This window comes from Mustela erminea, chromosome 16 (genome assembly GCF_009829155.1).
Source record: "Mustela erminea isolate mMusErm1 chromosome 16, mMusErm1.Pri, whole genome shotgun sequence".
In the NCBI taxonomy this organism is placed as follows: domain Eukaryota; kingdom Metazoa; phylum Chordata; class Mammalia; order Carnivora; family Mustelidae; genus Mustela; species Mustela erminea.
The window spans coordinates 43056870-43073073 of NC_045629.1; the positions used below are offsets into that span (position 1 = coordinate 43056870).

The following is a 16204-nucleotide window of genomic DNA, read 5'->3' on the forward strand; positions in this document are numbered from 1 at the left end:
ATTAGATGATTAACTAGAAGTTAGTTAATGAGCACTGAAAATACCAAGTATGCCAGCAGAGCTGGGGGTGGACAGGCTAGGATCTGGTTGCTCAAATCATTCTTAGATCAGTGGGAGTGGTTAGGAGGAATTGGAGGACAACCATGATGAAGGTAGAATCTGGGCTCTTGAAAAATAAAGCAAAACTTCCACTTCTCCAGTATTGTCTTATTGGTGTGATAGGCAAGTACCAAATATTTGCGAAACAACAAAATAAACTAAGATAGGGGTATAGATACAGAGCTCTGAGATCACCCCAAAATTAGCTCCTTAGCAATAAGATAGATATCTTCTGGAGTGTTCTTCCCCAGTCTCAGGTTATAGTGACCTTCTGTATATCATTGTCAAAACTTGTAGACATTTATTTTTATTTTTTTTTCTTTTTTCCCTTTTTAAAATAATTCTGTCAAAAGTACCAATAAATTTCCTTTTCCTCTTTGGTATCAGATCAGTCATACAGAGCTCCCCTCTCTTTCAGTCTCTTGATCTGGAACATGTCTTTAGTCTTTTCCTGCCTTACATGAACTCAACAGCTTTGAAGGTTATAGGCCTTATAGTCTATGGGATGCCCCTTGGCTGGGTCCATCAGTTTTTCCTCATAATCAGGACGTGGTTGGCAGGAAACCATAAAAAAATGTCTTGCTTTTCTCAGCGCATTGTACCATAACAGAGGGCATGCAGCATTCATATGTCCTTTCCCTGGTGATGTTAACTTTGATCACCTGCTGTCAAGCTGCCATGTCTGCTCTAGGGGTACCATTTTTCCTTTTGTAATTGATTAGTATTTTGTGAGGAGAATTTTCAAGATTATGCTTTGTCTTCACCAAACATTAACAATAAGTAACAGTAAGCTTTAGTCTCCTTTGGTGATGCTTGCCTTTATCAACCACTACTATGAGGTTGCCAAATATTTCCATCATTCTTTCTACATTTATTAATTAACCTTCTACTTTAAGGAAGTAGTTCCCCTTCTTCCCATTTATGTATGTATTTGTTTATTAATGTCAGTATAGATTAGTGGGTTCCTATTTTATTCAGTTGGTTGTAATCCAATACATGCATTGTTTTGATATTCAGGTTGTCCTAGATTTAGCCACTGAAGGCCCTTCAAGTTGGCTCCTATACCTTTTTGATATATGTCCATCATTCCTTGAGAATTTCTTTCCTTTCTGGCACAAGAAGATTTCCAGGTTCATTTTGTACTTTTCCTTCATCATTCCTGGAATCAACCATTCCTCTAAGAATTTGTGGAGGATAATATTTAGAAACCAGGATTACCACACTTAGTATACCCTTTTAGGAGACATAGCTAAAATACACACACAAACACACACACTTATATGTATATATATATTTATAACTATTTATTTTATATATATATATATTGAAGTAAATGAGTTCATACTGATACTTGCAATTCTAAAGCAGTTCCTCAGTGTTCCTTTTAACCTTTCCTTTTGACAGATTTTCAGTACCTTCTCCAGTAGTGAGAAATCTGGGTCTCATCCTCACTTAATTTGTTTGTTCAGTCTAACAGTCTTTGAACCATACTGCTATCTTCCATACCACCTCCACATCCTCCCTTCTTCATGCCACTGTGCAGTAGATCCAGTGCAGACTTCTCTGTTAAGAAAAGGTGGGCCTGGGCCCCTGGGTGGCTCGGTTGGTTAAGCAACTGCGTCAGCTCAGGCCTTGATCCTGGAGTCCCAGGATTGAGTCCCGCAAAGGGCTCCCAGCTTCACGGGGAGTCTCCTTCTCCCTCTGACCTCCTCCCCTCTCATGCTCTCTCTCACTCTCTCTCTCTCTCAAATAAATAAATAAAGTCTTAAAAAAAAAAAAAAAAGGAAAGGTGGGCAGAGAAAGGCAATTCCCTTCTTAAAGTTAATCTGATTCAGTTAATGCATTTCTTCTAAACTTATCAGTCTTGGACACTGATGCTTTCCTAAGGACAAGTTTAGATACCTTGATTTTAAGTCACTTTAAAACGAGCATTGAGACAGGGTCTGTATAGTTGTAGGAGACATGTAAACAAATGTAGTTAAGATTATGTGACTATCTTGGCCCAGTCCTCAGCCTGGCAGGTGTAAGAACTCAGTTTTAGCAATGCACCTGGAGGTTAGTCATGGCCTAAGGGACCACTTCAAAATAATTCAACCCACAAGAGACTAGATAGATTGAAAAACCAGAATGCATGTTTATTAGTTTATGTTGACACTGTAATTGGCAGCTAGACTAAAGTACTTGTATGACCTTGATAATTTACACTTTTCCTAATTGGATAAGTGTGATTAGAACATGACATATCAAATGTTTTCTTGAACAATACAGAATTGGAACATAATTAGTTTTGTATAATTTTATGAGAGGCATTTATACCTGCCAATCAATAAAGAATTTTCTGTGTACATGGGTCAGTGTCTTCCCTTATCTTTCCCCAAAGATAGTAATAGTGATCTAGCATCTTATATGTTTTGTCGACTTTTATTTTGAAAATTTCAAAATCACAGAGAAGCTCAAAGTACAATACCATGACTGTACATATATCTTTCACCTAGGTTAACCAGTCATTAATGTTTTTCCATGTGCATGTAAAATGCATGCACACACACACACACACACACACACACTTTTTTTTCTTTCTGAGCCACTTGAAAGTAAGTTGTAGATGTATGACACTTTACTCCTAAATATTTTACTATGTAGTGCCTAAGAACAAGGGGGTTTTCCCCCGGTATCACATCAAAGAAATTTAAAATTAATGTAATAGATCTACCTGATATATTGTTCATTTCCAAATTTCCCCTTGTTCCAATAATGCCCTTTATGTTCCCTCCCCTTTCTGCAGGGACAGGAGAGGGGGAGGTGAGAATCCAAGGATCAATTTAAGTATCCCACACTGGGAGCACCTGGGTGGCTCAGTGGGTTAAAGCCTCTGCCTTCAGCTCAGGTCATAATCCCAGTGTCCTGGGATCTTTTTGAAGCTCAAATTGTCCCACATTTTGAGATAAGCTCTTGTGTTATTTTGACATGTCTCCTTCAGTCCTTTTGTACTTCCTTGGTTTCCCTGTACCATGCTCCAGGCTCACCCAATGTAACTTTTAATAGCTACCTACCACTCTCATTAATACACTGAAATTTATATAATTGTAGTGCCTTTGAATATTTAGGTTTTCTATTATTAATAATATTGCTGTCAACCATTTTATGCAAATAGGTATGTTTTTCCTTTTGGAGAGATTATTTCCTTAAGATAAATTTCCTAAGTGTTTTTAAATTCCTGGTTTAAAATGTGTGGATATTATTTTGTGAGAGGATCATGCAGCTTTAACACTGCTGCTAAAATTGTCTGTGGGTTTATTTTACATGAATTTCCAAGCACTGCTTGGAAAATCATTGCTTTCCATTTTTTTTACTAAAAAACTAAAAAAACTAGTTTTTTTTTATGTTATCTTCAATTTTATACACAGATGTGGAGTTTTTTTCTTAAAAAGGGAGAATTTTTCCTCCTTAAAGAAATGAAAATAGTGACTTGTGATTTTATTTTAGATTTTTTGGGTAGCTATGGTGCAGTGTTCCTTATAATTTGGCTTTATCTCCTCTGTACATGTCCAGTAAATTACCCTGAATGGTGTTTCTTGGTGTGTCATTTTTTTAGCAAGATATGCAGATAAGCTCCAAAGCAGTGGTTCTTAGCCAGAGATTTGTATCTGTAGCTTTCAGAGCCCATGCATGCCTTGGTTCTTCCTGGAGATTGATTTGGAATGTAGCCAGGCATTTTTTGTTCTTAGGAAATCCCACAGGTGATTATAATGTTCATTGTTGAGAATCACCACTTTAGAGATTTTAAATGTTAGTTCTATACATATCGCCAATTTCCTGTTGCTTAGAAATCATTCATAAATATTTCTCTTTTATTACTGGCCAATTTAGTGCAGCATAATAATCCTAAATCAGCAAATGTTAACAATGAAATACTAAATCAGTATCTAGGTTTTCTTTTATTTTCTTGCCATTTTGTTCTTTGTTTTTTTGTATTACTAAAATGGGCATAGTATTTTTTTTTTTTATTATAGACACACTTTGTTTCCTTATATCTTTTGCCTAAGTGGCATGATTTTGCAGTACAGTCTCTATGTGTAATAACTGAGTTCAGTTAGAATTCTTATATTTCCATTAAAACTATTTTCTTACAACATTGAGAAGGTAATAATAGCCATTTCCCACTGGAAAATATGCATACTAATGTTTTCCTAGCGATGTACGTAAGAAATCTTCATTTGAATTTAAAACCAAAACTTACCTTTTTGTGAACAGGGCATGTCTTTCACTTCAGAATGGTTTGCAAAGTATTTGCAGTCATCAGCAGTTGCTTGTTGGGTAAGTTTGAATTTTTTAAAAGTAACTTTATTTCATTTTGAAGACTTGTGCACCTTCTTTTCCCCCAGATAATCAAAGTCTTCTCAGTAGATATGTCACCTTGGTCATATAATATAAGAAGAATAAGTCATTTCTAGTGGAAAGAAAATACACAAAATTATATATCTTCCAGCTTGTTTAGCTGGGATTGAGTGTTGGGGGAAAGTGATTCATGTTGTCATTTAGTAAATGTTTATTAATGACCTACTACGTGCTAGGCCCTGTTCTCAAATCAGGTTATATATTTCAGAAAGAGACAGGAGAAAAAAAGTCCCTCACAGAATTATATTCTAAGTAAATGCAGGTGGTTCTAAGTGCTATAAAGACAAATAAACCAGTATAAAGAGCATAGAGAATGGAGGGAGTACTATTTTGTTTAGGGTGGTCAGCATATGTATCTCTGAGGATGAACAAAGCCCTGAAGGAAGTGAGAGTGAACCATGTAAATATCCAGGGAAAGAATGTTCTAAGCAGAGACCACAGCAAGTGCAGAGGTTCCAAAACAGGAGTTCTCTGGTATGTTCATGCTTAAGAAAAGGAAGGAGGCTAGAGCAGCCAGAGCAGAGAAAGTGAGGGAAAATGGAGAGTTGGATTTGGAGATGAAGGGGGTGGCTATGGCGAGGAGCTGGAGTTTACTGTAAGGGGTATAGAAGGATTTTGTGCAAAGGAAAATAAGATTGAACTTCAGGTTTTGAAAGGCTCACCAGCATGGAGAGGAGATTTGCCAGAAACAGGGAGACCAGTGAGCAGAGTATTACAGCAATCTGAGTGAGAGCTTGGACCCATAGCCAAGAATGGTAGCATGGAAATGAAAGAAGTTCACTTTCTGGGTATACAGTGAAGACTGAGTCAACATGGTTTTACTGAGGAGTTGGGTATGGGAAGGGAAAGAAAGATCACTGCAATGTTTGATTTGAATAACTATAAAAATGGAGTTGCCTCTTCCTGATGAGGAAAACTGAGACGTTTGAGAGGTAAACTCAACAAATTAGTTTTCTTTCAAATATAGTTATTAAAGTTATTAAGGTCCATGTTACATTTCTTTGCCATGGTTCTCTCATAGGTGTATGCCAATCTAACATCTTGCCAAGCTCTCGGAAATATGTGTGTGATGAACATGAATTCTTATGACTCTACCACTTTTGATGCATGCCGACTGTTTCAGTTTATCTTTGAAAATACTGCTGGACTGCGCACCGTTCATTCTATTTCATTTTGGTAAAGATATCCTGATTGATGAACTGTCATTTTAGCCAAATTCAGTGTAGTTACTTTCACAAATATTAACATTGGTACCCCATTATTAAAACAACTGTAATTGTTTACAGGAGACAGAATCTTCCATGGCTGTTCTATGGAGACCAGCTAGGATTAGCACCTCAAGTACTCAGTACCACACCTCTTCCTACAAATTTCAGTTTTAAAGGGGAAAACCAGGTATAAATCACTAGATTATTAAAGAACAACTGTATTTTGATTTACAGTTTTAAAAGGTAATAAGAATGTTGTTAGTCATAATTCTTGATTTTTTAGGTTTTTTCTAAAAATGTGATTACTAAACTAAACCTAAATATCAGCTGCTTGTAGGAATTATACGATATAGCGGTTAGCAGTCTTACCTGAGTCTATGGATACCTCTGGATGATGTGGTTGTGGTGGCAAGTAGCACTTGTGGGACTGGGAAGGTTGTTTATATCACCAAATGCCAGACAGACCCAGTCTTCCTGTATCTCTGCATTTCTAAGAAGTGCTTCTAAAGGTTGAGTGGGACTCTGTGCCATTTCCTTAGCACTTCACAGATCCAAATTTTTATCTTCAGCTTTTTGACCTTCTAGAATGATGGAATAGATGATTCTTTTACCTACTAACTCCCCAACCATTCTACACATGCGAACACATGCAAACACACACAGACACACATACTCGTAACAGGTGTGAAAGGAGGTTATCCATCACTAGCATTGCCTCTCAATTCTGGAATAATAGTTTTAATGCAAAACACCATTCATTTATTTTAGGTGTGTTTAATAATAAAGATACTTAGATTAATTTTGCTTCTAAGTAAAGATAGTTGAATATTTGATCTTTGGGAAAAGAAAGGATCAGTCAACCTTGATTGTTTCTTTATGGAATACTGCACTGCTTCTAGAGTCTGTAATGTTATTTTATTCTTGTTTTTACTTAATCAGAATAGAAAACTGAAGTTTGTTGCTGCTTCCTATGATGTAAGAGGAAATTTTCTCAAGTGGCAAACTTTAGAAGGAGGTATTTTACAGGTGAGCATACTTCTAGCTGAAGAATTACTAATGTGCCTTGTTTTTGCCTCAGGCAAAAAATGAGGGAAAGACTTGATATTTACTAGATTACAGTATCACTTACATGCTATAGTTGGTTTTTATCTTGTGCTTTAAATGGGAATTTCTTAAAACTACTTTAAGTGGTATTATATAAAGCGTATGTTATGTCGGGGTTTAAGAACTCTTGACTATAAGTGAAGAAACATTATTCTGATATTTATCAGTTGTGTTCTTTTGCTATAGCTTTGTCCAGACACAGAGACAAGATTGAATGCTGCTTATTCTTTTGGAACAACCTATCAACAAAATGTAAGTTTCAACTATACTAGTCTATATTTTAGCTTCATTTTTCGCATCAGCAATAATTGGAATAATCTTTGAATTTTTGAAACCTTTTTAATAGTAATGAATAATTTCAGAGATATAATATTTTATTATTTGGATACAGAAAATCTTGGTATCTATAGAGTTTAAACATATAATGTAAGATTTTCATAATTATTATTTATCTACTTCTAGGCATATAGGTCTTAAAAATATTATTTATTTCAAGCATTTTATTATATTAATTTTTTAAGATTTTATTTATTTATTTGTGAGAGAGTCAGTGTGAGAAAGAGAGAGAGAGAGAGATCATAAGCAGGGGGAAGGGTAAAGTGTGAAATAGACTCTCTGCTGAGCAAGGAGCCTGACTTGGGACTTGATCCCAGGACCCTGGATCATGACCTGAGCTGAAGGCAGATGCTTAACCAACTGAGCCACCAAGATACCCTATTCCTGAGCATTTTAGAATAAAGTAAAAATGTTATTAAGTTAATAAGTTAAAGTGCTTCTTTTTCTGTCCTTCCATACTTTTTCTCCCCTCTTCCCTCCCTGGCCTGCCTTCCTTTGGGAACCCATTTTTGAAATTACAGTATGGTACAAAGGAATATTATAAGCCATTAAACTTTTGCAAGACATTTGTTTGTCTACAAAAGTACTTCTTGATAAAATGCATATACACACACCATCGAACAAAACTGTGATTTCAGTTTTGATAAAACTACAATGAAAAATGTCATCATGGAAACCAGATTGGAATACAATAAGTCTTTTTAACAGTAGTTATCTCTGGATGGTGAGATTACAAGTGATTTATTTTTTAATTTTTTATATTTTTCAAATCCTATATCATGAACATGAATTTACTTTTTTTTAAAATTTTTTTTGAATTTACTTTTTTTTTTTTTATCATAAATGATTTAGATGTTATTTTTAAAAGAAGAAAGAAATACTATTATATGTTTACCATGAGCCAGGAGAACCAACCCTGATTAAATGTCTGCTGCTGGATGTTCAGCATTTTATCCTTGTTATCTCATTTGATGTGCAGAATAACTGTGAGATATATATCATATGTATATATATATATATGCACTTCATAAATGAAAAATGGTGCTCGGTGAGATTAGTTAATTGACTTAAGGTCTTGGATCAGGCAAATTGTGGAACCAGTGTTCAATTAGGCTTAAAATCCCTGGGTTTTCCATCGAACCTGGCTGCCTCTGAAGTAGTTCACAGCCTACTAGAGAAGACAGCTATATAGACAAAGAATTGCAAAAATGTGGAATGTGGTGTATTTGAGGTGCCATATTGTTACAAAGGAGGAGTCATCAGCAATCGCTGGGGAAGTATTAAAAGACTTCTCAGGATGAGTGACATTTGGGCTTATAGAACAAATATAAATTTACCAGGGAAGCTCAATGGGGAAGGGAATGTCAGGCAGGAATGTTTGCAATGTCAGAGAGAAATAGAATACTGTAGTGTATTTAGGAAATGCAAGTAGATTAGTATGAATGGACCATAGACTGGTAGGGAATCGTGGAAGATAGGCCTGACTCTATTAAGGGGAGCTGAATCATAGACAATATAGTACATCAGGAGAAAGAATTAAGACCTCATCCCATAGGACAGTGGTTTTCAACTTTTTCACTGATGTACACTTAATGTTGAGAATGAAGGCATACCCTCTCTATCTGTGTTAATAGGACAAGAACCAGGCAGTTCTTTATTCTCAGTTCTTTTGGCCCTTAAAAAAAATCATATTTAGGGGCATCTGGGTGGCTCAGTGGGTTAAGCCTTTACCTTTGGCTCAGGTCATGATCCCAGGGTCCTGGGATCAAGCCCCGCATCGGGCTCTCTGCTGAGCATGGAGCCTGCTTCCCTTCCTCTCTCTCTGCCTGCCTCTCTGCCTGCTTGTGATCTCTGTCTGTCAAATAAATAAATAAAATCTTTAAAAAAAAAAAAGAATCATATTTATAGTATTCAAGTTTGGAAATCACATGGAAATGCATGTAAACAATATAGCTTAAAGATACTTTATTTTACAAAATTAAAAAATGCTTTAAAAATACTAAATATGCTTTCTAATTTTCAGTGCTTTCATTTTTTTCTTTTATTTTCCAGTGTGAGATTCCTCTTTCTAAGATCCTAACCGACTTTCCTTCTCCTATATTTTATGATGTGTACCTTGAATATACTGATGAAAATCAACACCAATATATTTGGGCTGTACCTGTGTTAAACCTAAATCTTCAATACAATAAAATACTTGTGAACCAAGGTAAGACATCTGTATGCTCTTTCTCTGAGCTAAAAACCAATAAATAAGTCAACCAGCATGATAATTTAGTAAACCAAGGGTTATAAAAAAGCCGTCTTACCTAAAACAGAGTGCACTAATTTTGTGGGTTAAATTTATTCAGTAAACTTCTCGAGAGCCGTCTTGAACAATTTGAAGGTATTTTTTTTTAATGCCATCTTTCTTTCTTTCTTTTTATGAAAAAAGACAGTAGCTCTAGCAAATGGCTTCTGACTCGGCGCATTTTCTTAGTGGATGCACTAAGTGGACGAGAAAATGACTTAGGAAGTCAGCCAAGATTAATTCGAATTGCCACCCAAATATCACTGAGGTAAACAAACATCTGTTGCACTAAATTAAGCTTGGAGTGTACAGGATTTTAATGAAAGTGTTTACTAGTGATTATCCAAGGAAAACAGTAAGGACAACTGAATTGGAACAATAGGTAAGGTTTTTTAGATACCTCTGTCGATTGGTATACACCAGTTGAAGTGAGGAACACCAAGGGAAAAATTATAGCAGAAGAACCAAGGAGTTTTGTCAGAATTCATACTCTGGCCCTGCTGAATTAGAATGGGTTGAGAGGTAGAGAGGAATTGAATAGCAGTGGGCTGAAATGGGAATGTTAGAAAGAGCCCACCCAGTGTTTGCAGTGGGTAGGCCTCCTGTGTGTTTTCATCTCCTTACTGGTCTATGTTGGCCCAGATTAAGTATCAACACCTCCATCTTCTTAGGAAATCTTAAGATGACCCTACCTTAGAGTAGTGCCATGCAGCTCTTATTTCTCTTTTCATTATGAGATTGCTACCTCTAGATCATCACAGACTTTCTCACTCATATTTTTTGATGTGTACCTTGAGCATTTGTGAAAATCAACACCATCATCTTGTATGAGTCTGGCACTCGGAAGCACTTCAGTATCTTTTTTCATTGTTACTTCATTCTGATTTTCATGTTAGTCTTATGAGGTATAAGCAGTACAGAAGCTCTATTATATATCTTGCTGAAGTCCAAATGTACTGTTTTTAGCATTCCCTCAATTTATTAGTGTATCACTAGTAAAAATGAAATGAGTCCTAGTCAGGTCTGACCCAATCGTGGTGAAACCATGCTAGCTGCTAGTGTTTGGCACTCTCCTTTTTGAATTTACAAATTATACCCATCCGTTGAATTCAGCAAAATACATTCCACTATGTGCCATAAACAGTACGGGATATAACACACATTATTTTGTTAAGAATTTATATTTCTCTTTTGTGTTTTTTTTTTTTAAGATTCTATTTATTTATTTGACAGACAGAGATCACAAGTAGGCAGAGAAGCAGGCAGAGAGAGAGGAGGAAGCAGGCTCCCCGCTGAGCAGAGAGCCCGATGTGGGGCTCCATCCCAGGACCCTAAGATCATGACCTGAGCCGAAGGCAGAGGCTTTAACCCACTGAGCCACCCAGGCGCCCCTGTATTTCTCTTTTGAAAATCAGGATGTTATCTCCCTTTTTCTAGGCTTTAACACTTCAGTCTTAACTGTTGCTCAGAAAGGGTTCACAGGGCTTTAGTGATTTCATTTGTGAACTTCATAAGACCTAGTTCAGGAAGAGTTTCTAATTTATCTCAGATGGTATATTTTAATATTAAAGTTTTTATATTACTTAAGATAGCTTGTGTTGGTACCACTAGTTTATGTTGACCTTCCCTAGTCCTTATTAACTGGTTGGTTCTGAGGTCACCAAGACTATCCATATTAAAAAAAAAAAAAAGAAAGTTAAGTGTATGTTTAAAAACTTAGATATATTTATAACTAGAAGTGTATTTTCTCATAAACAGCATCCACCTTGTACCCAACACGAAAAATGGAAACATTTACCCTCCTTTAATTACCATTGCATACAGTGACATTGATACCACAGATCCCAGCAGCCAGTCTGTGAAGGTGAGTCCCATGCTGGTCAGTGCCTCTGTATGTGTTAATGTGATACTGATGCAGTGTACATTATAGTCAAAGGCTAGTAGTCCTTTTTCAGGTTTTAAATAAATACTGCACTTAATATAATCAAGTCTTAAATTACTTTTTACTAATAATGATAAAGGTGAGTTCCTGTGGATCCTTCAGGTGAAAAAAAAAAAAACAAGAATTAAGTTTGTTTTCTAGACACCATTGGCAGCAGTCAGGCATCCCCGTTCGGGATCCTGGGGTATGCTGGGACACACAGCATCTGCTTCTGTCCTCTTTGGCCAACTTGTTTGCACTAAGATTTTGTTTCTTTGGTTAATTAAACCAGAAGCTCAAACTTTCAGGAGGCACGAGTGGTCTCTTCTCATCAGGCTTGCTCATTTGGTGGAAATCTACTTCAACAGGTAGAAAGAGATTCAAAGTATCAGTAGTTTATAACTAGTAGTGCCGAAGTGAAGTAGAGAATACAGTTTGGACCTGCAGCCACGTAGGCATCCTCCTACTTCTCCAACTTAAAGTTAAGTTTAGAACTAAAGGCCTCCATGCCTGGGAGGTCCTTTGTGGAGGAGAGACCGCATACACTCTGAAGATGGGCTACACCAAAGGGAATGAGCCTATAAAAGGCTGAGTTCCTTCTCCCAACATCACCAGTTAGATAAAGCCTCTCTACTTTGAGGAGGGGTTCATGACAGAGGGATAGAGAAAAAACCAGAGGTAATCCTTCTATACTTTTTCCTCAGAGAGATTAAATAGATATTCCTTTCGCTCTGTGGAAACATGAGAGCTGTATAAGCATTCCCTACCTCCAAACCTCACTAACAGCTTTTAATTTCCACTATTTTACTTTTCTAAATTTTAATGTTCTAGTTCCTGTAGCCAGTTTTGGCTTCTCTTTTGTGCTTTTACTCTTTTTCCACTCATACTCAGCTGCTACTGGATTTAGGCTTTCATGAAGCAAAAGGTAGACACATAGGATAACTTTTCTCAAAAGGATTTTACATCCTCATTTGTATGACCTAATTGGATGTTAAAATTAGTTTCCATTGCCTGAGCTTTTATGCACCGTAATAGGAGAGAAAAATCCAGAATCAGGTTTAGTAACAACAAAAGACTGGCTGGTTTAAAATTTCCTGGGTAACCAAGAGTATATTTATTTTAAGATTAAAAACACTTCTGATTCTTTTCTTTAACTATTTTTGTGGTGTTGTTTAAAATATTCCAAGAATGGTCTTGATAAATTAGAAAATAACAGATAGAAAAGGAATTGAGAGAGTCATGAAACTATACTGATGAAGTCCACCTCAGATTCATTCTAAGTGTAGAGTGTACAATTCTTTCATCATTTCTTAGTTTTTTATGACAGTTGTAAAAATTCTATATTAGTTAAGCATTCACCTACATCTCTGCTCTCTCACCAACAGCAAATAACTTCTCTCAGATTTTCTGAGCAGATCAGGCCAATTCCTTGGATTTCCCCTCAGATGAATTCCCTCAAATTTCCTCCTTAATGCTTCAAAATCTCTGTCTCATTATCCTTCCTGTCTCTTGTTCTCATTTTTAAGAACAAAGGACCTTCCTCTTTTCTTAAACTAATCTTCTACCTGTGCTTGTTTGCAGTATTTCTCCAGTATCCTGTTTCATCCCTAATCCCCTTTTCAGCCAGCTCCTCTCCTTTGCTTATAATAACCATCAAGTTGTCCTATCTTAAAAACAAAGTAAAACCACCAAACAATAAAATCTTTCCTCAATTCTGCCAGCCTTTTAGCTTGCTATTATCTTTCCTTGATTTCCCGACTGTTTACTCTCATCATTTGCAGTCTGGCTCTAGTCATTTTGCTTCTTTGAAAACCTCTTTCTGGAAGGCCAGCAATGAATTCCACATACACTGGCTTTATTTCTTTATAACTTGACATTCATACAACATTTGACATCATATATCAAGACTCGTTCTTGAACTTTTGTTCTGTGATCTTGGTCAGACTTTGGTATGTAACCTCTCCTACCTCTCACAGTCCTGTTTTTCTGTCCTTTACTAGTTCTTCTTTCTCTTCTTATCTCTTAATACAGTGGTATCCCTAAGATTCTTGTTCGGCTCTTTGAATAATCTGCCTTCTTAGGGTGTAATTGTTGAGCCGGTTGCTAAATTCTTGATGTATAAGATTAGTCACATTCCTCAGTTATAAAACCTACCAGAAAATGAAGTATCATTAGCTTGACTGCTGTTAAGAACCTAAATGAGTTCTTAATAAACCCCTCTTTCCTTTATGTATGTTCAAAAGGGATATTCAAAGCATCATGAATAGTTCCTCAAAGTGTTTCCATTTATATATAAGTGAGGGTCCACTCTAGTAATACTGATAGATTAAAAGTGTGGCATTTATATACAAATACATCTTTATAGTAAAAGTGGCTTTGTGTTACATAATTTCAGTATGGCTAATTTGCTTTCTTTTAAATATCAGGTTTCTTTCTCAGTCAAATATGAAATGAATCAAGGAGAAGCACAAGTCCAGACAGATGTAAGTTTAGTTTAACTTGTTAAAATATTTACAGTATATTTCTTAATTAAAAAATGTTTACATATACAGGGGAATTATCAAAATAGTTCTGCCACGTATCCTTCACCCAGCCTCCCCTAATGTTACCACCTTCCATAACCATAGTGCAATGATCACAGTAAGGAAAATAATACTGATGTAATCGTGTTAACTGATCTACATACTCTGAATTTCACAAGTTTTTTCACTATCCTTTTTCTGTTTTAGACCCAACTCAGCGTCGCATATTGCTTTTAGTGGTCACGTCTCCTTAGTCTCCTTTAATCTGTGACAGGACCTCAGGTTTTCTCTTTCTTTTAGAACCCTCCTACACTTTTGAAGTGTACTGGTCAATCATTTTGGCCTTCGATTGGTTTTATCTGATGTTTTCCCACAGTTAAATCAGGTTCATGTAGTTTTGACACAGATACCACCAGTAACGATGTTGTGTCCTTCTCAGTGCATCATTTCAGAAGGTACATGGTGTCAAGATGTCTTATTTCTAATGATATTAACTTGGATCATATACCTAAGGTGTTGTCTGTGGGGTTCTCCACTGTATTTTTCTATTTGTAATTAAGTATCTTGTGAGAAGATACTTTGGGAGGATGCAAATAATCTGCTTCTCATTATCCTTTTGGTCTCTAATTTTAGTATCCAAAGATGATTCTTGTCTGTAAAAAGTATTACTGTAATGTCTGCTTGATACTGATTTTTCTATTTTCGCCATTTTTTCTATATTTGTTAAATGGAATTCTAAAAGGAGCTGTCCCTTTGCTCACATAGATTTATTTATTCAATTATTTTAAATAATTGAATAAATCAGAATGAATTCCTGTATAATTATTTTATTCTAGTGATTATAGTTCATTACTATCTGTCTTCCTCCTCCAGTTGTCCTAGGTTTAGCCATTGGGAGTTCCTTCACCTTGGCCTCTATGTCCTTGCAGCACACCCTCCACCATTTTTTAGCACATCTTTATACTCTATTTGCATATTTGAACATGGATGAGGAAATTATATAAATTCCAAAATGTTCTTTTTTTTAGATTGCTTTGGGTGTTTTGGGTGGGCTGGCTGTTTTATCATCTCTTCTGAAGACAGCAGGATGGAAGAGGCGCATTGGGAGTCCCATGATTGATTTACAGGTATGAGCTCAGCAGTTTTAAAAGTATATTTTCATCTTTGACTACTTTGTATCCTCCTTTTAAGATATAGCTGGAGAACAAGTAAAAAATCACCTTAAGTTTCCCTGGGGTATATAACTAGGAGAGGTGTATGCATACCTTGTTCCCCTCCCACGTTGCTGTGTGCCAGGCTACACTCCCACCAGCCACGCTGTTCTGGTCTCCACACATCCTCACCAACGTCTGGTATTTTTCCAGCCTTTCCATTTTTTGCCAATCTGCAGTATAAGTAGTATATCATTGTTGGTTTCATTTTCACTTCTTTGCTTTTCATATACTTTATTAATCATTTGGGTTTCCCCTTCTGTAAACTGCCTGTTTATAGCCCTTGAAAATTTTTCTATTAGGTTTCCAGTTTTCTCTTGTTTATTTAAAGGAGTTTTTTGTGTTTTCTAAATACAATGTTTTCTAAACCTTTTTGGTTTTTGATATTAAAATATCTCTTCCAAATATGACCCATCTGTTATCTTTATCTGTGTGTTACTTTGTTTGACAGAAACTCTAAATTTTGATATTGTCACATCTGATTAATTTTTCATATCCTTCTGGAATATTTTTTTAGGAAAACCTTCCCAATCTCAAGATCTCCTCCCAGTTTTATTCTAGTAACTATATAGTTTTACTTCCAATAGTCTTTTTTTAATTGATCTTTGTTTTTATTTTTATCTAACGTTTATTGAATATATGCTATATGCTAGGTGCCTTTTTAAGTTTTATTTATGATTTGTTTAATCCTCACAATAGCTCTGTGAAATTAGATACTATTATTATCATTTCCATTTTACACAGAATGAAATTATGGCAGAAGTAAAATAAACTCTCATTTAAAAATTTTTAATACATTTTTTTTAAGATTTATTTATGTGAGAGAGAGGGAAAGAGTGCAGTGGGAGGGGCAGAGGATGAGAATCTTCAAGCAGACTCCCTCTGAGCATGGAGCCTGATGTAGGGCATGATCTCACGACCATGAGATCATGATTTGAACTAAAACCAAGAGTTGGACAATTAACTTACTGAGCCACCTAGGCACCCCTCTACTCATTTAATTTTTACAACTCAGTAATAGGTGCTATTTATTTCCATTGTGCTGATGAAGAACTTGAGAAAGGCAACATAGTGACTTCCTTGTACTGGAATATCTTCCTGACACCAAAGTCAGT

At 35.9% G+C, this 16204-nt stretch overlaps 1 protein-coding gene and 1 long non-coding RNA gene across 5 annotated transcripts in view; one reads left to right on the forward strand and one right to left on the reverse strand.

Moving 5' to 3' along the window:
* The window catches only part of TMEM67 (transmembrane protein 67), a 50396-nt gene that overhangs the window by 15050 nt on the left and 19142 nt on the right, over positions 1–16204 (forward strand). For all 3 annotated transcript variants that reach the window (XR_004279656.1, XM_032316489.1, XM_032316490.1), the window contains exons 7-16: positions 4354–4416; positions 5519–5673; positions 5784–5892; positions 6645–6731; positions 6996–7061; positions 9198–9354; positions 9580–9703; positions 11194–11299; positions 13783–13839; positions 14907–15005. Coding sequence is in view for 2 of the 3 variants with exons in the window: in XM_032316489.1 (XP_032172380.1) it covers positions 4354–4416; positions 5519–5673; positions 5784–5892; positions 6645–6731; positions 6996–7061; positions 9198–9354; positions 9580–9703; positions 11194–11299; positions 13783–13839; positions 14907–15005 (1023 nt within the window). In the remaining variant the exon portion in view is untranslated. The remainder of the gene's footprint in view (positions 1–4353; positions 4417–5518; positions 5674–5783; positions 5893–6644; positions 6732–6995; positions 7062–9197; positions 9355–9579; positions 9704–11193; positions 11300–13782; positions 13840–14906; positions 15006–16204) is intronic.
* Positions 1–16204, reverse strand: part of LOC116575225 — a 49689-nt gene that overhangs the window by 604 nt on the left and 32881 nt on the right. The window contains exons 1-2 of one of the 2 annotated variants that reach the window (XR_004279658.1): positions 15144–15272; positions 4340–4549 (exon numbers count right to left, since the gene is read on the reverse strand). This is a non-coding gene — a long non-coding RNA (uncharacterized LOC116575225). Of the gene's footprint in view, positions 1–4339; positions 4550–15143; positions 15273–16204 lie in introns of those variants that run through there. The other variant, XR_004279657.1, reaches the window with a different exon arrangement.